Raw genomic sequence first — 23,634 nt, 5'->3', positions numbered from 1 at the left:
ACTAACCACTCAGCTAAGGGCATAAGTTCATTTGATGAAATAAATATAAACTTCATTTTCCCATAGAGATGCACCTGTGTACTGTGTGGGTATTTACCCAGGAAAGCCCAGATGCAGTAGCTGGGCTGATTGCAACTCCAGGAGGTCAAGTCACTGCTGGAAGGTCACACACAGTGAGTCAGTGGCTCCACTGAAATTAGAAGGTAGGATTCCCCTGGCTCCCATTCATTTGCAATAGCCATAGATCACATAACCTCCTATGAAAAGCATGTGGGTCCGGATCACTGTACCCAGGGGAAAACTAGTGGGAGGGGACTCGAGAGGAGGGAAACTGCTAAATTCCCCTCATGGAATTTTCCCCAACTCATTCCATTTGGGGGAGGGAGAAGGAGGTTTGATTCTGTGGGGATACAAATAGGGATTGGCATTTCCCTCAGGACTTCTGGATCCTCTGGCAGCCTGGAGCCTTCCACATATAAGCTCTGTGTTTCTGTTCTGCATCTGGAACCCTCTGGCCCTTCTCGCTGGCTGCTAGCAGCACAACATTAAACATTAAAACATGCTGCCAAGGTTTCAGCTGTTGGCATCTGCCCCTGGCATCTCCCTTTGTTATAGCAGGGGCCTGTGGAAAAGCTAATACAGCTCAAGGCAGCATTAACATTTTCAGATTCCCTGTGGGGTTTGGTAGGATTCCCTTTCCTTACAAGTCTGATTTTTTTTCCCCCTCAAGTGACAATCTGTCTTTGTTCCTGTTTTCCTATCATGTAGGGCTACTTCTATGTTAAATACATTGATTTAATACTTTATGCACATATAAATTGCCTTTCTAAGCTACAGTGCATTATCACCGCTGAATGTTCTGTAGTAAGATTAATGTGTGTTGTTTATATTTGTGTGTCCATTAATTAATGCGTCTCTAGTACTTTCTTACCCTTTACATTGGTTTCAGTTTTGTTCATTATTGATACTGAGCCTGCCACCTGTAAGAGAAGCGGTGCCTTCTTGATGAAGTTGTGGTTAAAAAAAAAAACACCAAAAAAACCTTTGAGAGCTAGGGACCAGTCCTGTTCAGACTCTGACAAGAAAGACTGTATATCACAGATTTTGTTATGTACTAAAACCGGTGCCGGGTAAGGCAGTTGATTTCTGAGACCTTAGGTAAGCAGTGAAACAAATAAAATCACAATAACTGCAATGTGTAAATTCAAAGGAAAGCAAAATGGATTTCTGGTCCAGTTACTAGGGCTGATAATACTACTGCTGATAGCTGGGCTGAAGTTAGCCTTCTATTATAAACGCCAATTTTGCGCATTCTATAACTTCACCAGAACTAAGCCCATTCACCGGATACTTCACAGATGTGTTCTCACATCAGCACAGCATTTTCCCAAGAAGCTGGAGGCAAATCAAGCAAGGCCTTTGGGAGATACCAGAATTTTAAAGTGAGGTGATTTCACTCTGAACATGTTTTGGGGGCTTTTCATAGCTCTACATTTGCTTTAATTTGTTGGTCTTGAAGAGCACTGGTGCCTTTAACTAGCTTTCGGGGGAGGAGGGGAATGTAAGCAGAGTTATTTCAGTTTCATTAATAAAGCAGTTATCTGTTTCCATTGTCTGAGGTGCTGCTCAGGCAGCTTGGTCGACAGCAGTGGTTTGATCCAAAAGTTAGTCGTTTTCCTGTTGTGGGTAGCTAATTCTGAATAATGAGGCCTGGTGCATACTGTACATGCCTATGGATTGCTACAAAATTTTCGTTAGTTGCATTTATATCTTCCATGTTCATCCATCTGGAACAAATGTAATATTGTCTTGTACTTAAAACCGGAGAGTCCTGTATTGTCCTGTAACAAAATAGAAACTGAGGTGTCTGACACAAAGCAAACACTGACATGTACAGCTGTGATGACAGCTTTGTGTCCATAATGGATTTATCACAGAGGGGAAATATACAGTTAAGCTTTGGTTTGAACTGTTATAACTTAAAAATATTAAGCATTGTCTATATTTCAGCAGATCTCAAAGTGTGGGTCGGGACCCCTAAGTGGGTCTCAACAGGCTTTGCCCTCCACCCCTGACCCGGTGTGGTGGAGCCTGGTCTTCAGCTTTGACCCCCCTGCCCCATCCCAAGGCGGCAGGGCTGGGGTGGCCTCAGGGTTCAGTCCCCCTTCCTGGGGTCGTGGAGTAATTTTTGTCAGTTGCAGTGCAATGAAGTTTGAGAACCGCTGCTCTATTTAGAAGACCTCTACATAAATATATAAATAAATTGAAGGGTCGGATGTGGGTTGACAAGGGTGGTTTGTCATAGTAACAAGTTAAAGTGCTGAGCCATTGAGGCAGATAAATAATAATTAGCAGCAGATTTCGGGGGAGGAGGGATGTCACCCACACAGGCATACGTTTTGGGACAGGTGCACTCCCAGTCAAAATACAGTTGACCTTAGGAGGGTTCCAGAATGTTACTACTGCAGGATTTGGGGAAATTGAGAAGGGCTGAAGCTGTGTCTCTTTTTAGGGCCTCTGTGCCAGTATACAGTACTACGCTAAGTATTAATGCAGCCATGTTTAGTGAGGCAAAGTGCAGATTCATAGATCCAGCCCCTACTTTCCAAGTTTTCTGTATTACAGCTGAATTTTGAGAGATGCATCTTGACTGAACAGATGAACACTTTCTAAAAGTCAAGTGCATTAAGTTGATTTTTTTTTAAAATGTTCTGACATGCCAGCATGAACAAAGCTCCAAAAACTTACTGAAAGGAACCTCTTAATGTGGCACTTAGTGACTTACATGTTCAAAGCCATTGATCAATTTAGCTGCAGAGAAAGGTTAGGTTTTTTTCTCCTATATCACTAATCAATTACTCTAATGAAAAAGAAAAGAAACAGAAATTGATCTGTTTAGGAGTGTTCATTTGTGCCAGCTATATGGGTGATCCTTTGTTTGATTTCTTTCTGAACCTACTTGGTGATGAAAATGGAACAGGAGTGAAAACCTTCTTATACTAACTGTGGGGGATGGGAGGCGGGGGATAATCTAAAAGCTCCCTCTTATTCTGGTAAATGCATCCTGAAGGACTACTTGGAAAGGACATTTCAAACAGGGATGTGACACATTCCTCTGTTGTAGGAGAGTTGCATGTCATTGATACATTATTTTCCCTTACTCATTTTGATTATCAGTCATCCTTGCTTTACCCCGAAATGGCCAGGCTGTTTCAAAGAGACGTTCTTCACTTTGTTTAATACATTGAAGTGGTTGTATAATTGGGAGATTACAAAACATTAACATCTAAGGTAACTCAAAAAACACAGGAAGTGGAATAATTAATGCTAGTCAACTAGCAGTCACCTAGAATGGTGACCAACTTTTCTGACTTTTCTGTCAGTCACAATGAATGCCAGGTATCAGGCAGCATTTCATCAGGTATGGCATTCAGATTCCATCCGGGAGAAAGCAATGGAAGACTTTTTCCATGGTTAGTATTTGTCTTTTCATATGCTAAGCCATTCTAGGTACTCGGATTGAAGGGGCATAAGGGACAATACCAACCTGTATAAGTATGTAAAGGTGGAAGTGGATAGTTGAACAGATACAGTGTTCCTGGTTTTATTGCTTGGTTGGTCTTCAATACAAATGTTGATTTTATAATTCATTAAAAAAAATCTCCATGTAAAAAGAAAAACAGTATAAAGCCTGATTCTTCTCATAATGAAGTCAATGGGAATTTTAATGTTTTTTCACTGGCAGCAGGAGTGTACAAAGAATAAATCATATGCAATGTATATATAGAAAAGCCACAAGCAAGTCAGTAGAGGTAGGCCCACACACACAGTAACAGCCCTTTGAAATAAATATCGCTGGTGATCAGTTGCTGTGGTGGCAAGGGACACACAATTCCTGGGTGGATGGGTAGAAAAAACACAGTTCAGAATTCTGGTTAAGTTGGAGCCAAAGTCTACTCTCTTATTCGCCCTTCCAGACACAAATTATTCCACCTTCTGTTTTTCGGCGTGTTTGAGTAAAGGAACAATAGAATAACTTGTGTGAGTCAGAGGAGCAAGATTTGGTCAGAGTTATTAACCAGAATAATTACAGTGTTCAAATTATACAGTCAGCAGTCTTCATTTCAAAGGACTCAGATCATCTGTTTGGTTCCATAATTAACAATTTGACATTGATTTGATTACTGTGATTTGATTACTGACTCCTTTTAAATATTGAATTCTGGCTCCCTCCCACCCCACTTGTTGGTCTTTTTATCTCTGCCATGGGAACATCCTGGGCCATCGAAGCCAAAAGATGTGTTTCCATTTATTTCAGTGGGCTTTGGATCGGGTCATATGGGACTGCCACTTAGTAAAGGATCACTTCTTTTCTTCTTGAGGGATTTCATTTCTTCAGTATATATTCAAGGTGCACACTTAGGTGTGGGACTTCCTGACATTCATGAGGTTTGGCTTGGCTTGGTGATATGGCACGACCATTCTTTCTTCATCAGATGATCTCCGGTTCCTAACTTAGAAACTCCTCTTGTATGCCCTGTTATCAATCTAATCACAACGTTTTTCTTGCAATGTAGTAACCAAATGAAAGGAATTCTTGATGTGTAGTCAGCATCAGTTTGTTTGGCACATGGTGGTCTCCTTCTATGTCCAGTTGTTTAGCTTGTTGTTTTAAAATTAAATTCCAAAGTTTGTAAGTACTTTGAAACCGTAAAGAGCAGTATAAATGCTAAGTAAAATAAATATAATACACCATTTTAAACTATTAATAAAATGCCTGGAACACTCTTCCAAAAAGTTTAAGTAATCCTCCTTTCTGAAAGAAACCTCATTATGAAGACCCTGTGCTGCCCAGGAAACCAGCACACCTCAATTTACATAAAGTGGCGTAATTTGCAAGATGTACAAAATGCTACTTGAGGGAAGGTTTCCCATTGATTGCATCAGGGCCTGATCCAGCCCTATCTGAAGTCAATGGAAAGGTTCCCATTGGGTTTGATGGGCTTTGGCTCAAGCATTTAGTTCCTTTCTGCAGACATACCTAGATGACCATTCTCCACTGTCTTTAACTGAAAGAGTGGCCATGTGCCTGTTTATAGATGTAGGAATACAGCATCTGAGTGGTAAAATCCCACATTTTCCAGGGGCAAGGCCTAGCCATTGTCATATTTCCTTACAACTATACTTCATGGCATAGGTAGTGGGTGTGGAGGTTTTTTTGTTTTGGTTTTGTTTTCTTTTTATTTATTAAATATATACTCTATATCCTTGCTTGTTGACTGCAGTCTACTCATGTACTCAGCCCTGGTCTACACTAGGACTTTAGGTCGAATTTAGCAGCGTTAAATCGATGTAAACCTGCACCCGTCCACACAATGAAGCCCTTTATTTCAACTTAAAGGGCTCTTAAAATCGATTTCCTTACTCCACCCCTGACAAGTGGATTAGCGCTTAAATCGACGTTGCCGGCTCGAATTTGGGGTACTGTGGACACAATTCGATGGTATTGGCCTCCGGGAGCTATCCCAGAGTGTTCCATTATGACTGCTCTGGACAGCACTCTCAACTCAGATGCACTGGCCAGGTAGACAGGAAAAGAACTGCGAACTTTTGAATCTCATTTCCTGTTTGGCCAGCGTGGCAAGCTGCAGGTGACCATGCAGCGCTCATCAGCACAGGTGACCATGATGGAGTCCCAGAATCGCAAAAGAGCTCCAGCATGGACCGAACGGGAGGTACGGGATCTGATCGCTGTTTGGAGAGAGGAATCCGTGCTATCAGAACTCCGTTCCAGTTTTCGAAATGCCAAAACCTTTGTGAAAATCTCCCTGGGCATGAAGGACAGAGGCCATAACAGGGACCCGAAGCAGTGCCGCGTGAAACTGAAGGAGCTGAGGCAAGCCTACCAGAAAACCAGAGAGGCGAACAGCCGCTCTGGGTCAGAGCCCCAAACATGCCGCTTCTATGATGAGCTGCATGCCATTTTAGGGGGTTCAGCCACCACTACCCCAGCCGTGTTGTTTGACTCCTTCAATGGAGATGGAGGCAATACGGAAGCAGGTTTTGGGGATGAAGAAGATGATGATGATGAGGAGGTTGTAGATAGCTCACAGCAAGCAAGCGGAGAAACCGGTTTTCCCGACAGCCAGGAACTGTTTCTCACCCTAGACCTGTAGCCAGTACCCCCCGAACCCACCCAAGGCTGCCTCCTGGACCCAGCAGGTGGAGAAGGGACCTCTGGTGAGTGTACCTTTTAAAATACTATACATGGTTTAAAAGCAAGTATGTGAAAGGGTTACTTTGCCCTGGCATTTGCGGTTCTCCTAGATGTAGTCCTAAAGCCTTTGCAAAAGGTTTCTGGGGAGGGCAGCCTTATTGCATCTTCCATGGTAGGACACTTTACCACTCCAGGCCAGTAACACGTACTTGGAAATCATTGTAGAACAAAGCATTGCAGTGTATGTTTGCTGGCATTCAAACAACATCCGTTCTTTATCTCTCTGTGTTATCCTCAGGAGAGTGAGATCTAATTCATGGTCACCTGGTTGAAATAGAGTGCTTTTCTTCAGGGGACACTCAGAGGAGCCCATTCCTGCTGGGCTGTTTGCCTGTGGCTAAACAGAAATGTTCCCCGCTGTTAGCCACAGGGAGGGGGGAAGGTTGAGGGGGTAGTCACGCGGTGGGAGGAGGCAAAATGCGACCTTGTAATGAAAGCACATGTGCTATGTATGTAATGTTAACAGCAAGAGTGTAGCCACTGTTTTATAAAATGTGTCTTTTTAAATACCGCTGTCCCTTTTTTTTTCTCCACCAGCTGCATGTATTTCAATGATCACAGGATCTTCTCCTTCCCAGAGGCTAGTGAAGCTTAGAAAGAAAAAAAAACGCACTCGCGATGAAATGTTCTCCGAGCTCATGCTGTCCTCCCACACTGACAGAGCACAGACGAATGCGTGGAGGCAAATAATGTCAGAGTGCAGGAAAGCACAAAATGACCGGGAGGAGAGGTGGCGGGCTGAAGAGAGTAAGTGGTGGGCTGAAGAGAGTAAGTGGCGGGCTGAAGACAGGGCTGAAGCTCAAATGTGGCGGCAGCGTGATGAGAGGAGGCAGGATTCAATGCTGAGGCTGCTGCAGGACCAAACCAGTATGCTCCAGTGTATGGTTGAGCTGCAGCAAAAGCAGCTGGAGCACAGACTGCCACTACAGCCCCTGTGTAACCAACCGCCCTCCTCCCCAAGTTCCATAGCCTCCACACCCAGACGCCCAAGAACGCGGTGGGGGGGCCTCCGGCCAACCAGCCACTCCACCACAGAGGATTGCCCAAAAAAAGAAGGCTGTCATTCAATAAATTTTAAAGTTGTAAACTTTTAAAGTGCTGTGCTTAAAGTGCTGTGTGGCACTTTCCTTCCCTCCTCCACCACCCTCCTGGGCTACCTTGGTAGTCATCCCCCTATTTGTGTGATGAATGAATAAAGAATGCATGAATGTGAAGCAACAATGACTTTATTGCCTCTGCAAGCGGTGATTGAAGGGAGGAGGGGCGGGTGGTTAGCTTACAGGGAAGTAGAGTGAACCAAGGGGCGGGGGGTTTCATCAAGGAGAAACAAACAGAACTTTCACACCATAGCCTGGCCAGTCATGAAACTGGTTTTCAAAGCTTCTCTGATGCGTACCGCGCCCTCCTGTGCTCTTCTAACCGCCCTGGTGTCTGGCTGCGCGTAACCAGCAGCCAGGCGATTTGCCTCAACCTCCCACCCCGCCATAAACGTCTCCCCCTTACTCTCACAGATATTGTGGAGCACACAGCAAGCAGTAATAACAGTGGGAATATTGGTTTCGCTGAGGTCTAAGCGAGTCAGTAAACTGCACCAGCGCGCCTTTAAACGTCCAAATGCACATTCTACCACCATTCTGCACTTGCTCAGCCTGTAGTTGAATAGCTCCTGACTACTGTCCAGGCTGCCTGTGTACGGCTTCATGAGCCATGGCATTAAGGGGTAGGCTGGGTCCCCAAGGATACATATAGGCATTTCAACATCCCCAACAGTTATTTTCTGGTCTGGGAATAAAGTCCCTTCCTGCCGCTTTTGAAACAGACCAGAGTTCCTGAAGATGCGAGCATCATGCACCTTTCCCGGCCATCCCACGTTGATGTTGGTGAAACGTCCCTTGTGATCCACCAGAGCTTGCAGCACTATCGAAAAGTACCCCTTGCGGTTTATGTAGTCGGCGGCTTGGTGCTCCGGTGCCAAGATAGGGATATGGGTTCCGTCTATAGCCCCACCACAGTTAGGGAATCCCATTGCAGCAAAGCCATCCACTATGACCTGCACATTTCCCAGGGTCACTATCCTTGATATCAGCAGATCTTTGATTGCGTGGGCTACTTGCATCACAGCAGCCCCCACAGTAGATTTGCCCACTCCAAATTGATTCCCAACTGACCGGTAGCTGTCTGGCGTTGCAAGCTTCCACAGGGCTATCGCCACTTGCTTCTCAACTGTGAGGGCTGCTCTCATCTTGGTATTCATGCGCCTCAGGGCAAGGGAAAGCAAGTCACAAAGTTCCATGAAAGTGCCCTTACGCATGCGAAAGTTTCGCAGCCACTGGGAATTGTCCCAGACCTGCAACACTATGCGGTCCCACCAGTCTGTGCTTGTTTCCCGAGCCCAGAATCGGCGTTCCACAGCATGAACCTGCCCCATTAGCACCATGATGCATGCATTGGCAGGGCCCGTGCTTTCAGAGAAATCTGTGTCCATGTCCTGATCACTCACGCGACCACGCTGACGTTGCCTCCTCGCCCGGTATCGCTTTGCCAGGTTCTGGTGCTGCATATACTGCTGGATAATGCGTGTGGTGTTTAATGTGCTCCTAATTGCCAAAGTGAGCTGAGCGGCCTCCATGCTTGCCTTGGTATGGCGTCCGCACAGAAAAAAGGCGCGGAACGATTGTCTGCCGTTGCTCTGATGGAGGGAGGGGCGACTGACAACACGGCTTACAGGGTTGGCTTCAGGGAGCTAAAATCAACAAAGGGGGTGCCTGTACATCAAGGAGTATTTCAGGCAGGACTGCACGGAGGGTTCCAATAAGAAATGGTGCACCTAAATTATCGTTCTTATTGGAACAAGGAGGTTAGCCTGGCCTCTGATTGATACATGGCTAGATTTACCTGGCTGCACCTTCTCTGTGAGTGACTGCAGTGTGATCTAGAGGAATGAGTCCCCTAGACAGGGGAGGAGGCAAATGAGTCCAAAACAAATCTGGTCTATTTCTTGTTTTGATCCACTCCATCTATCTTTTACATCTTTGGCTGGCAGCAGACGGTGCAGAAGGACTGCATGCCATCCACATCTCATGGCTGCTCGGCAGAAGATGGTACAGTACGACTGCTAGCAGTCCGTATCGCCTGCCCGCTCACCATAAGACGGTTCAATAGGACTGACTGCAGGACTAAAGAGAATGACCTGGTCAAGTCACTCCAAATTTAGTCCCTGCACCCATGTCTGCCCAGGCGCTCCCAGCCGACGTGGCCAGGAGCACCTCGGACATGACGATGACGGCTACCAGTCGTACTGTACTGTCTGCTGCCACAAGGCAAGGGGTTGCTGCTACTGTGTAGCAATGCCGTACCGCGTCTGCCAGCACCCAGGAGACATAGGGTGACGGTTACCTGAGCGGGCTCCATGCTTGCAGTGGTATGGCGTCTGCACAGGTAACTCAGGAAAAAAGGCGCAAAATGATTGTCTGCCCTTGCTTTCACGGAGGGAGGGAGGGAACGGGGGCCTGACGATATGTACCCAGAACCACCTGCGACAATGTTTTAGCTCCATCAGGCATTGGGATCTCAACCCAGAATTCCAATGGGCAGCGGAGACTGCGGGAACTGTGGGATAGCTACCCACAGTGCAACGCTCCGGAAGTCGACTCTAGCCTCGGTACTGTGGAAGCGCTCCGCTGAGTTAATGCACTTAATGCACTTAGAGCATTTTCTGTGGGGACACACACACTCGAATATACAAAACCGATTTCTAAAAAACCAACTTCTATAAATTCGACCTTATTCCGTAGTGTAGACATACCCTCAGATATACAGTGAAACCCACTGTGTTCCGGTCACCCTTGTCTCACGTTTAAACTGAGGGTGGCTGGTCTGCCTCCCATTCAAATTTCCACACGCTGTAGGGTTTGGTGCATCTCACAATGCATACCACACTGCTTCGTAAAACTCAAACTGGAAATATCCAGCATGGTGCACAGAGGGATCTGGGGGCAGCTACTCTCAATGTAAAAGCTAAAGAGTCCTGAAAAGCTGGAGATTTGTGGACAGTGGAGGGATGTCAGAGACATGAGGGGCAGATCAGGAGATCTCCAGAGGGGAAGAGGGTTGTCTGTGCATTCTGGAAGGAGAGAGGAGCCATTCAATCTTACAGATGCTTCAAAACTACGCAAATGACATCTGTTGCTTTATGTGGGTGTTGGATGAATTCTAACCATAAGTCCTTAATTCTATTAATATAGGAAACAAAAGTTTGGGGTACAAAGCAGTGAGGGGTCAATGGTGATAATATGAAATTCAGGGAGGGTGCTAAGGAATCATCCATTTGTAAAGATGTGACCAATAAGTTCAGCTAGATTTTTTTCCCCTTAAAAATATTATTCTCCCAGGACATATTTCCCCCAAAATGTCCAGCTTCTCTATTATTAGCAGTTCCTGTTTAGTTTAGGTAGCTTTCTGTTCCATTACATATTGTTTGAAATGCACAGCATTCTTTCATTAAGAATGGTACGTTAGCAATTATCCAAACTGTTTCTAACAGCTTCCCCTACAACATCCAGAATGGGTAAGTTAAAAGGAATAGGAGCCAGCTACACTGTGCTGAAATGTTTAATTGAAACCAGGAATTACTCTGTGTGTGCGTGTGTGCGTGTGCACTGACAAACATGAAATCAAATGGACTATAGCAAATACATTAATTCTCTTTGCTGTACACATCCAAATTCCTCTCTGTGGTAGCTCTTTTGACCTTGGCAGAGTCAGGTCAGCAATGAATTTGGCCCATTTTGTTTACTGTAATCATTGCGTAGTTGCACATGTGTCTACGTATTAAATACTCAGCCAAATTGTGCTACAGTGGGACCAGCTGCAATTCCACTGAACTCCGTGGAGCTGTACCTGCTTACACAAGTTCTGAATCTGGCCCAGCCAGCAGTGGATGGTGCTAGGAGTCATTGTTTCATGTGTGGTATTTTTTCCCCAGAGTACCCTGACTGTCCATATACCTAAAAACAAGAATGACACTGCAATATATTGGAGAGAAAAGGTGGGTGGGGTGATGTCTTTTATTGGACCAACTTCTGTTCTTAAAAGAGACAAGTTTGTCTCTTTCACCAACAAAAGTTGGTCCAGTAAAAGATGTTACCTCACCCACCTTGTCCCCCTCATATCCTGGGACCAACATGGCAACAACAACACTGCAAACAACTGAAATATATTATAGTTTTGAGTAAGCAAAAAAAGTTCATTAAAGAAACTTGTAGGTGTGTCTGTCATCTTAATGGATCCTTGGGTGCTGTTTTCATTAGCACACTGAGAAAAGTAGTCATGAAATTTAAGACTGTCCATGAATGCAGTTGGAAGATGCATTTGAGTTCACATGAATGGATTTACCTAGCCCTTATCCAAAGTCAGAGTAGCGGTGAAAGCATTGTATTTATTGCCTTAGTTACAAATACAGTAATCTATAGAATTTTAGAGGCTGAAAGTGCCGTTTGTACCTATCTTATTCTTGTAGTATAAATCAAATCACCTGTTTGCGAACTATAATCTTTACTGATCAGGCTCCCACTTAACCTGCTAATTGCTAAAAAAAAACAAAAAACCCTGTGATTACCCTCTAACCTCTCCTTTCCTTCTCTTTTAGCACAGTTTTTGATATGAGCCTACTAATCCAGACACCTACCTGCATTAAAGCCCATTCAAATTGCTTCTGGTGTAACAGTACCTCTTTGTAACTCACACAAAGTAGAGCCATTGTGCTAATAGAATGTTGTCTAGACATGGAGTTTCTTAGATGGAAGGCAATGCCTGCCTGCAGGTGTAGTAGAAACTATTGCTTAAATGATTAATACTAATATTACTATATATTGGAAAACTCACTAGCTATACCACAAAGTGCAAGCCGTGATGCTTTGGAGTTCAGTCACGGCTTTGCATAGCCAGAGACCAGAAGGCAGACAGCAACTCAGTCACAATCTACTTTCTGGGTTCCCCTCTTTGCCTTGAGGTCTGTAGTGCAGCAGGTCTATACGGGCACAGTGTACTTCCTCTTGCATGCTGGTGTCGCTACATTCACTGGCAAACTGGAGTGGCAGGGAAGGAGAGAGGAGCCAAAGCTCCTAGGATACAGAGGGACCTAGACAAATTGGAGGATTGGGCCAAAAGAAATCTGATGAGGTTCAACAAGGATAAGTGCAGGGTCCTGCACTTAAGACAGAAGAATCCAATGCACCGCTACAGACTAGGGACCGAATGGCTAGGCAGCAGTTCTGCGGAAAAGGACCTAGGGGTGACAGTGGACGAGAAGCTGGATGTGAGTCAACAGTGTGCCCTTGTTGCCAAGAAGGCCAATGGCATTTTGGGATGTATACGTAGGGGCATAGCCAGCAGATCGAGGGACGTGATCGTTCCCCTCTATTCGACATTGGTGAGGCCTCATCTGGAGTACTGTGTCCAGTTTTGGGCCCCACACTACAAGAAGGATGTGGAAAAATTGGAGAAAGTCCAGTGAAGGGCAACAAAAATGATTAGGGGTCTGGAACACATGACTTATGAGGAGCGGCTGAGGGAACTGGGATTGTTTAGTCTGCAGAAGAGAAGAATGAGGGGGGATCTGATAGCTGCTTTCAACTACCTGAGAGGTGGTTCCAAAGAGGATGGTTCTAGACTATTCTCAGTGGTAGAAGATGACAGGACAAGGAGTAATGGTGTCAAGTTGCAGTGGGGGAGGTTTAGGTTGGATATTAGGAAAAACTTTTTCACTAGGAGGGTGGTGAAACACTGGAATGCGTTACCTAGGGAGGTGGTAGAATCTCCTTCCTTAGACGTTTTAAAGGTCAGACTTGACAAAGCCCTGGCTGGGATGATATAATTGGGGATTGGTCCTGCTTTGAGCAGGGGGTTGGACTAGATGACCTCCTGAGGTCCCTTCCAACCCTGATATTCTATGATTCTATGATTCAAAGCCTAGTCTACTCCCCACCCTGTCCATTTGTGCAACCCTGCAGAGATTACTCTCCTCCCTGTGCCTTATACCCCCTTACTCCCTGCATGTCTGCGCAAGCCAGATCACAATTTGTCCCCAAATAATGGACTTAATATTTGTATCTCTTTGTATCTATTGCTTCCTGCAGTTTCCTTTGGGTGTGAATGAACGGGGGACTTTGTTTTTGCCAATTTTTCATTCTTTTATTTTTTGGAAGTGGATGATGGTTCCAGGCTGAGGAGTCCAATTGATTTCAGTTATCTGAAGGCATGTACAGTTTCCAGGTGCCTTCAATGGGTGATTTATAAAGCAGTAAATGAAATTAAAGTAAAATATTTAATCTGGAGGGAACTGTCATGAGTGCCCATACCACATGCTCGCTTGCTTGCTCTCTCTCTGGCTGTCTCCTCTTCCTGGCTATAATTATAGCACTTCTTCCTAGGTTCCCTTAGCAACAAATGAAAATGTGCCTGGCAGCATTTCTGTCTTGGTCATGGGTATGTTGTGCTGTCCCAAGAGCCCTGAATTCCATTCAGAGCTTTATCCACTTACATATTAGGATAGATCAAAGAACCAGGGGAACTTGACGTTCTGTGGAGGAAGATCTAACTCGGTAAGCAAGACAAAATCCCAGTGTTCCTGGTGATGTTGCTCTGAAATACCAGACAAGGCTCATGAGGCTTTTGCTTGATTTTCAAACAGTCTCAGTAATACAGAAGATTACTCCTGTAATTGAAACTCTCTGTCAAAATGTAGAAGAAAAAAATCCCAAACCCAGGTTCCTAGATCTTGCAGGCTTTAAAATTTTACTGCTGTCCTCCTCAGAACACTTTGTATTTAATACTAGTCAGCTCCCCTGCCAGTTTCACTGATCTCTGACACCCCAGCAAATCACACGAAGGGAGGGCAGTGTTTTGCTGCCTGCTCTCCCTAAGGGATTCTAGCCTGAGAGCTCCATAGGAGCTGCTCCAGTAGAGAGAGGGGGATGAGCAGAATAGCATGTACTCTAGCCAGCCCTACCCAAACCAGAGGTGCTGGAATGAGGGGTGCTGGGGGTGCTGCAGCATCCCCTGGCTTGAAGTGGTTTTCATTATATCCAGGGTTTACAGTTTGGTTCAATGGCTCTCAGCACCCCCACTATACAAATTGTTCCAGCACCGTTGACCCAAACTCAGAGAAGCAGTGAACCCTCATATTCTGTACCCCAATGCACCTCACCTCTGGCTGGTTTCCTGGCAGAAGGGAGCCTGGACTTGGGGTGAATTTAGCCTCTGAAAGAATATCATTTTCTGTGAATTGCAACAAAGTGTATGTTTCACAGCAATTTTTATGTGATCTAAGGGATTCTTCTTAAACTCTAGCAGTTATCTACAGATTCTAAATCTTAATAACACCTAAGCCCATTTCCAGAAAATATATTCACAGGGGTCACACCGCGTGATGCCTTGACAAAACAGCATACTGATCACCATTGTTATTTACTTGGTATTGCTACGGTACCTATACCCAGCAAAATCCCTTCGCTACAAATGAACAAGGAAAATGAGTTCTCTGGATCCACTAACCAATGGGGATGGATAAAGGGGTTGGCAAAGCTGGGAAAATTCCGGCCATACCCTCTCTATCTTGGTTGCTTTCAGGCCGTTCCCCTGGGTCCTTATGCAATTCTTAATCACCTCTGGGTCCTCGGTTCATTTGTTCACTGACCCTTTATCTTTACAGCCAGGCCTATCAGCAGATCAAAGAGGTGGGGGAGGGGCAGGAGGAGAGTTGTTAGACTGAGGTGGGGGGAAGGAAAACAATAGCTATGAATTATGTAGTTTATAGGCAGTATAGCCCATAGGTTACACTGTGTTCTCTACACCAGGGCAGAAAGAGGGTAAAGGTTAAGGAAGCATCCAGACAAGTATGCAGACAGCCTGCTTGCCCTAGGATAAAAGCTTCCTGAACCAATAACATCATGCTTTTCCCTATGACATTTTTAATTCCAATACCAAATGATGCCAGATTCTGGCATAAAAACCCCAGCATAAACTGTAATTGACAGCTCTGCTTGGTCCAGGAGGGGGACCTCCAGAGCCATCTACAACTCCCTGAATTTGTGAGCTGGTCTGTGCCAGGCCCAGCAGGGTATTTCTGTAACTGGCTCTACTGACACATATTTCTTAAGGAAGCATGACAGCTGAGGACTGGTAGAGTGAGCAAAGCTTTGCCCTGCAATCTCTCTGTCCCCGGCAGTCTTCATGCCACCCTTGGATCCCTCCCTCCCTCCCACGCTGGGATGGTGGGGGAAATTCTCATCTGACTGATCAAAAGCAAAAAACTGACTCCTCTTCACTACAGCCAAATTGGACAGAATCTTTATTATCCCTGGCCAATAGTTCTGAGACGGGGGCTCTTGTATTTACTATGTCCCTGGTCACAGGGCACATGCTTGTTCAACAAGGAAGCAATATGAAAATAAAGACCCAAGTATCTCAGAAAATCTGGTTTCAGAGTAACAGCCATGTTAGTCTGTATTCGCAAAAAGAAAAGGAGTACTTGTGGCACCTTGGAGACTAACCAATTTATTTGAGCAAGTGAGCTGTAGCTCACGAAAGCTCATGCTCAGATAAATTGGTTAGTCTCTAAGGTGCCACAAGTACTCCTTTTCTTTTTTCAGAAAATCTGAATTCCATGACTAAAAAACACATTGTTATTCTCAGTTTCTTAAGTTTAGAGAGACACAGCCACTCATGTTGAAAGGAGCCTTCTCAAATCAAATCAAACCAAACCTACTCTGTTATTAAACAGTGTCTGGTACGATAATTAATTGTTCTTTTTTTGTTCTGAACCAACTCTTCGTGCCATTCAAGACTTCATTGTTATGTTTCCCTACCATCTAAAGGCTTCAGCTTTTTAGAGCTCCAGTCATCCAAACCACTAAGTGGTTTTCTACTATACATGTGTGGAAGCCTTTGGTCTAGGCTTTGCATGCATCTGGCCTAGCCATTAGAAATGCATGAGTTTGGGTCATGAAGAGTTGAAACGAAGGCATTGGACTTTAAGTAAATAAGATTTTCCACCTCTGCTAGGCCCATGAAGGCCAAAATTTGTGTAATAGTGTAGTACTTTTAAAAAAAACAAAAACAAAAAAAAAACCAAGCAAGCAGTCTATGGCTCTATAGTTATGCATCACCTGCCTGCCTTGTGCCTCTGGCTGGCAAAATAGGAAAGTATCTTGTTTTCTTACAAAAAGGAATAACATTTTTATGTAACTAAGGGTTCCAGTCTTCTATCAAGGGCAATCTGACATTAATAAAATTCTTGCTATTTTGACATTTATAAAGGAGCTGGTACTGTAATGCTGCTGAGTCCAAGATCTCAGCAGAGATCAGTGTTTAGTGGAGTCTGTCTGATTTCATTAAAACCAACTAAAATCCATATATGGTCAAAGGGGAAAGATTAGTATTCACTCAAGGGGGGCAGGATGCAAAGAAGTTTCAGCCAAATTTCCCATTTCCTTGTAGGTAGTGATGTTGGACCTTAGATGAGCTAAATTACAGTTGGGCTGTTCAGGTGTTACCCCACAAACCCTACACGCACAGCACTGTGAATCTGGAAAAAAATCAATCTGAAAAAATCAGGGTAGTGCCCGACACTGTGGAAAAATTATACATGGCAGTTTTTTCTCCATAGTAGGTAAAATGCACTGGAGATCCTTTATTTATTTCCCCCTGGTCTGCTGTGATGGATTGCTTGAAGACAGATTTCACGTGGTTGTGAAGTTTTTGGAAACATTTGTGTGGAGAACTGAGCTATGGACTACAGTGTTTGAATTAGATTTGGGTCAAAAGAGCTGCCCAAAATAAATTCTGACCACCTATTGACTATGAACAGGAGAAGCCAGCTGTTGGGAGTACTGAAATCATCTAAAAAATGTGTGTTGCCTGATGCAGCTTGGCTCTTTCCCCAATCCCCCACCCTCCCAACACAGAGTGACAGCTGTAGACAAATCTTTGGAGAGGCCGAGTGCTCCTTTCCCCATTTCCAAAAACAGAACTGGCCTTGGCTAACACCCTCAGAGGGCTGCATTGATTTACATGCCAAGTGCTGCATCCAGAAGACTTATTTGGTCCCAAAAGGCACATAAACAGCTACAAGATTAGATCTGATAAGCTGCAAAGTTAGGCAGCTTTTGGTACTTCAATCTTTGTAATAAATAGATTTAATACTTTCTTTGAAATCCACATTTTATTTGTCTTACAAACCTCTCAGTGCTGGATCTTTCTCGAAAGCTCTGGGAGGGTGGCATTCTTCAGCATGAAGAGGTTTTAATGGATTTAGAATTCCTTAATTTAGTCCTTTCCTGAAAATTTTATAGCATTATAGTACAGGGAGTGTGTTTGAAAGCTTAGCTCCCCTTCCACCCTGAACACACTCTGCCAAGAAGTATGATTGCCATGACATTCTCCACGTAACAAAATAAATAAATGTTTGTGTTCTAGCCTTTCGGTATGTTACAATGTCCACACACCCTGTAATATTGATATACCTTATCTCTGGGGTCCTCACCTACAATTAATAGATTAGAAATCAGAGCTCTTCCATGCTGCCCTCACCCCTTCTCATTCCTTGAACAGGTTGTATTACTTCAGTTCAGTACCAAGAAAGGAGTGGTTCAGGACTGCATTTCTATTTTTAAAACTATAAATATCTACTGAATACTATAAAAGAACCAAGGGCAAACTTAGATGTGCCTCAATAAAAGTCTGCTTGAAATTACAATAATACTGTAATATATATTAAAGGCCATGACCCTGCATGGCTGATATTCATGGGAAAAGGCCAACTCCATGGTATGATTAGCCTTTGAAATGTATTCAAAATGATTGGCTATAGTTGTAGGGATAATGCTGGACCTCCACTTTCTACCTTTGCACATTGGGTTTTTTTTTGTTTTGTTTTTTTAACCAGAGGGTTTATTTAATTAATACAAAGAAAAGATGGATTCAATTTGTTGTGGGGTTTGTCTCAGCTGAGCATCTTTATTTTTCTGTGCTCACTGCAGCTGCTTTAACTAACCCTTTCACATAGTTCATGAGCTGGCAAGATGAAAAAAGGCAGGGTCTTTTTTCCTTGCACTTACTAATACTCTCCGTTGTGGGGTATTATCATTTCCCAAGAATAGGTTTTTATTTTCTCAGAAAGGGTATTTCTAAACAAAAAAAAAAAGTTGTCAATGTTAAAACTAGATGACAAATATTACAATTAGATGGCCAGGATTTGTTGAGGCATTAGAACTCTGTAAAGAAATAGTTGGAATATTTTGCCATCATTGGCAAAACTGCCTATTTTTCCTAACCTTGGTCTCAGAAACAGCGGAACCATTTTGCACTGAAAACTTTTTTTTTTTTTTTTAAATGTAGCCTGACCCAGAGAATCTTCCTGGAAAATTTCAGCTTGAATGGTTAAAGTTCAGAGAAGTTTTATAAGCCACTGAGAATAGGGGCTTATACTGCAAAGTGTCAGGCAACCTTAACTATCAGTGTTGTTACCAGATTTCTTTACATTAATAACTTTTCTAAGTTAGGAATTTGTTCATTATGGTGGAAAAGTTGGAATTTCAAAATGTGAATGACTGAGGGTTGGTAGAGTTAGTGCAGTCAGTGAAGGGAGGATATCTGCCCTGCTTGAGCTTTGGCGTGTTGCGAGTCCTGGTCCCCCTCTCTCTCTGAAGTGAGGATAAAATTAGCAATTCTTATATAACACAGGTGAAATATAGAATCCTGCTGGTGGCAAGCATATATAATCTGAGGAGTAGGGCATTGCATACAGTGTATTATATATATATATGCATTAAATATACTGTATATGTTGTGCATACCTCTTCAAATTATACATGCTCACTAGCAGTGGGATATTCTTTTTAATATCTGGGAGATTTAGGAGCAGAATCATAAATTATGGGTTCACCTTCTCAGAAGTTTGTGTAGTGTTTTTGGATGTGTACTCATATATTAAAGGAGTGCAATGCCAGATTGTCAGAATTCACGCACACAAAATGAATGGCATTTATATACAACATTTACAATAAGCATGTCAAAGCCACTGGAGCATATGATCAATATAAACCAGCATTTCTGGACTGCACTTTCATGTCTCAAGCTATAGTTAACCTATTTCTTGTAAAATGACTATAATGTTTACCTCTCTCTCTGGGATTGTGTGGGACTTAATAATGCTATTTCATAAGCAGCTCCTCATCCAAAACAAAATCTTCATCATGTCAAAATCTCCACAGCAGTCATGGAATCTCTGTACGCAGGATGAGGCTGGATGTATTGTGACTTGTGGATTTCTTTGTACCAAACAGGTGGCTTTTGTATCCAGTCTGTACATGATGAAGTTAGACGGTATCTGAGTTCCCCTCATTACTTCTGACCAATTTCACATTCTGTATCTGGTGTTAGATAAGCCTCTCTGCTGTGGCTTCATCCAGTTTAGAATCCTGGAGGTGATTCATGTTTAATTTTTTTCTTGTTCTGCTTTGTTTCATTTTAATGATCTAATATTGAGCATGTTGGCATTTTCCCATATTTCAAAATGGGATATCAAATTGGTGTTCTGTGATATTGCCACCTATTTAGCGGTGTACAGTACTTGCTAATAAAATAATCTAATTCATTCAACACCGTAGAAATATTGAGTTTGTGAAAGGGGAAGGGTGCGCTTGTGCTGACTTGAATAAGTATTTTCCTTGGTGTGGCAATGTATTACAACATTTTGCTTTTCCATTTTTGGCATAAACATTATACAAAGATGGTTCTAATTTTTACGGCATACACTTTGCAGTTTCCCCACTAACCCTTCAAAATACTAAAATGCACTTCTGCTCAGCAATGCAAACAAAACACATTTTACTTTCTAGGCCAAGACACATTTGGAAACATTAGGAACCTTTTCTCCCCTGCTCTGTTCTCCTCACCTATCATAAATATAAAGGGAAGGGTAGCCACCTTTCTGTATACAGAACTATAAAGTCCCTCCTGGCCAGAGGCAAAACCCTTTCACCTGTAAAAGGTTTAGAAGCTCAGATAACCTCGCTGGCACCTGACCAAAATGACCAATGAGGAGACAAGATACTTTCAGAGCGGGGGGGGAGAAACAAAGGGTCTGTCTGTCTGTGTGATGCTTTTGCCGGGAACAGATCAGGAATGCTCTTTATAACTCCTTAAGTTAGTAAGTAATCTAGCTAGAAATGCGTTAGATTTCCTTTTGTGTAATGGCTGGTAAAATAGCTGTGCTGAATGGAATGTATATTCCTGTTTTTGTGTCTTTTTGTAATTTAAGGTTTTTCGTAGAGGGATTCTCTGTTTTGAATCTGATTACCCTGTAAGGTATTTACCATCCTGATTTTACAGAGGTGATTCTTTTACTTTTTCTTTAATTAAAATTCTTCTTTTAAGAACCTGATTGCTTTTTCATTGTTCTTAAGATCCAAGGGTTTGGGTCTGTGTTCACCTATGAAAATTGGTGAGGATTTTTATCAAGCCTTCCCTAGGAAAGGGGGTGTAGGGCTTGGGGGGATATTTTGGGGGGAAGATGTCTCCAAGTGGGCTCTTTCCCTGTTCTTTGTTTAACATGCTTGGTGATGGCAGCATAGGATTCAAGGACAAGGCAAAGTTTGTACCTTGAGGAAGTTTGTAACCTAAGCTAGTAAGAATAAGCTTAGGGGGTCTTTCATGCAGGTTCCCAGATCTGTACCCTAGAGTTCAGAATGGGAAAGGAACCTTGAAATGGTGGCAGGTGGGATCATTCTGAGATTTTTTTTTTAGATCATTTTGAACCAGAAGCACAGCAGGATTTTAAAAGGGTTTTGTAAAAAGGGGACAGCAGCAAGCATAACAAAGGGATCTTCCTTTTGTGAGCTGGAGTTCTCTCTACCTAAAGGCAGGGTAGTTAACCTCCTGCAGGGAAATTCACAAGTTTTCCACAGACCTGAAGAGGTTTGTTTTTGTTTTTTTTTTAAGCTAAGAGTAGCTAGAGGATTTTTCTGTAGGCGGAGAATAGCTATCACAGAACATAGGTATCAGGTTACAGCACAACTAAATTTTACAAGCCTGCTTTTTGTGTTTGTTTGTTTGTTTTTAACTCTCAGGTGTAAAGTTAGTTAAAAACAGAGAGGCTAAGATGACAGAACCCAAGGCAGAAAAAGTCAAAGAGGCTGCCCACAGGAGAGAAATGGAGGCAAAGGAAAATGAAATGGAGGCTGCCCACAGGAGAGCTATGGAGGTAAAGGAAAAAGAGAGGAAGCATGCACTGGAGATGGAGAAGGCAAGGGCTCAGCAGAATATATCAACCAACCCTAGCAATCCTTCTCCAGGTACCGCCTCACATTCCAGGAAGTTCTCCACTTACAAGGCAGGTGATGATACCGAGGCCTTCTTAGAAAACTTCGAAAGAGCCTGCCTTGGGTACAGCATCTCTACAGACCAATACATGGTAGCGCTGAGGCCGCAGCTCAGTGGACCCTTAGCAGAGGTGGCAGCTCAAATGCCGAGGGAACACATGAACAAGTATGAACTGTTTAAAACCAAGACGAGAGTCAGAATGGGGCTAACACCCGAGCATTCCCATAGGTGGTTCAGAGCCCTAAGGTGGAAACCAGACATGTCATTTACCCGACATGCCTACCACATTGTAAAACATTGGGATGCCTGGATATCAGGAACAAGTGTTAAATCTCCATAAGAGATGCCCTTCCTAATGCAAATGGAGCAGTTCTTAGAGGGTGTTCCTGAGGGAATAGAAAGATACATCCTAGATGGGAAGCCCACAACTATAATCGAGGTGGGGGAGATTGGAGCCAAATGGGTGGAGGTGGCAGAAAAGAAAAAAACTAGTAGCAGTTGGGGCGAATATCAGAAGGGGCAAACCGGAACAAAACAGGTGGAGGGAGGAGAGAGGAACAGTCTTGGTTGCAGTTGGAGCGGAGACCAGAAGGGACAACCTCCGACCTCACCCTACTACCGGGGACAGTCCAAGGCCCCAACTACACACCAAGGAATACTCCAGACACCTTATCGTCTTGCCACACCGTTCTCCAGCAACCCACCTCGCCCCAGTGAGCCGTCAGCTGGACAATGTTTTAAATGTAACGAGCTGGGGCATGTGAAGGCCAACTACCCCAAGAAATCCAACAGATTACAGTTCATTGCACTGGAATCACACCAGAGGTCCTCAGGCCCAGATGCCTCCCAGATACCCTCGGAGTGGAGGGAAACTGTGAGTGTGGGCAGAAAGAAGGTCACCGCATGGAGGGACACCAGAGCGCAAGTGTCGGCTATCCATACTTCCTTAGTGGACCCCAATTTAATTGAGCCAGAAATCCAAGTAAAATTCAACCCTTCAGGTCCAACTCTTTCAATTTGCCTACAGCCAAGTTGCCGGTCCAGTACAAGGGCTGGTCAGGAATGTGGACTTTTGCAGTCTATGATGATTATCCCATCCCCATGCTGTTGTGGGAAGACTTGGCCAATCATGTGAAGCTAGCCAAGAGGGTGTGAATGGTCACCCGCAGTCAGGCTAAGCATGCTGTTATGCCTAGCTCTGTTCCAGAAACTTCTACCAGGACCCGGTCAGAGGTAATGGAGCTGGACCCCATGCCAACATCTGCAACGGCAGTAGTGGATCCAGTCCCAGAGACCCAAACAGAGCCAGTCCCAGAACTGGAACCGGCGGAACAACCAGCACCAGAACCATTGCCAGCACTGAATCCAGTACTTACAACCCCAACCCCAACACCAGAGGGCCCCACCGAACCTGCACTGGCAGCAGCCCCTAACCCTACACAAGAGGCTCAGCCGGAGCCTGAACGCCAACATAGTGCACCAGCGGAAAGCGGTTCACAGTCAATGGAAGTAAGTAAGCTAGCTAGAAATGCGTTAGATTGCTTACTAACTTAAAGAGTTATGAAGAGCATTCCTGATCTGTTCCTGGCAAAAGTATCACACAGACAGACAGACCCTTTGTTCCTCCCCCACACCTCTAGCTTTGAAAGTATCTTGTCTCCTCATTGGTCATTTTGGTCAGTGCCAGCAAGATTATCTTAGCTTCTTAACCCTTTACAGGTGAAAGGGTTTTGCCTTATGGCCAGGAGGGATTTTATAGTTCTGTATACAGAAAGGTGGTTACTCTTCCCTTTATATTTATGACATCACGCCTCTCTTCTCTTTCTGTTCAGCTAGTCTCATTAAACCCACACACAGAAAAAAATTCAGAATTAACATGATGTTTGCCACTACTATGTTGATGTCTCTGCTTCTATATTATACCCCTTTCCTCTACCCTGTGTCTGTCTTGCTTACAAGCTTTTTGGGGTAGGGAT

At 43.9% G+C, this 23,634-nt stretch overlaps 1 protein-coding gene across 2 annotated transcripts in view; it reads left to right on the top strand.

The window, feature by feature from the left end:
• LOC140906786 (uncharacterized) overlaps window positions 1-23,225 on the top strand; it is a 28,008-nt gene extending 4,783 nt beyond the window's left edge. Inside the window, exons 2-3 of one of the 2 annotated variants that reach the window (XM_073331422.1) lie at window positions 67-203; window positions 21,406-23,219. In XM_073331422.1, the coding sequence (XP_073187523.1) occupies window positions 67-203; window positions 21,406-21,998 (730 nt within the window). In that variant the 3' untranslated portion in view covers window positions 21,999-23,219. Of the gene's footprint in view, window positions 1-66; window positions 204-20,597; window positions 20,671-21,405 lie in introns of those variants that run through there. The other variant, XR_012157249.1, reaches the window with a different exon arrangement.
• Window positions 23,226-23,634: the final 409 nt, after the last annotated feature.

The sequence above is a fragment of the Lepidochelys kempii genome, chromosome 1 (genome assembly GCF_965140265.1).
Source record: "Lepidochelys kempii isolate rLepKem1 chromosome 1, rLepKem1.hap2, whole genome shotgun sequence".
NCBI lineage: Eukaryota > Metazoa > Chordata > Testudines > Cheloniidae > Lepidochelys > Lepidochelys kempii.
The sequence above is the reverse complement of the archived record's forward strand: the minus strand, read 5'-3'. Positions and strand labels throughout refer to the sequence as shown.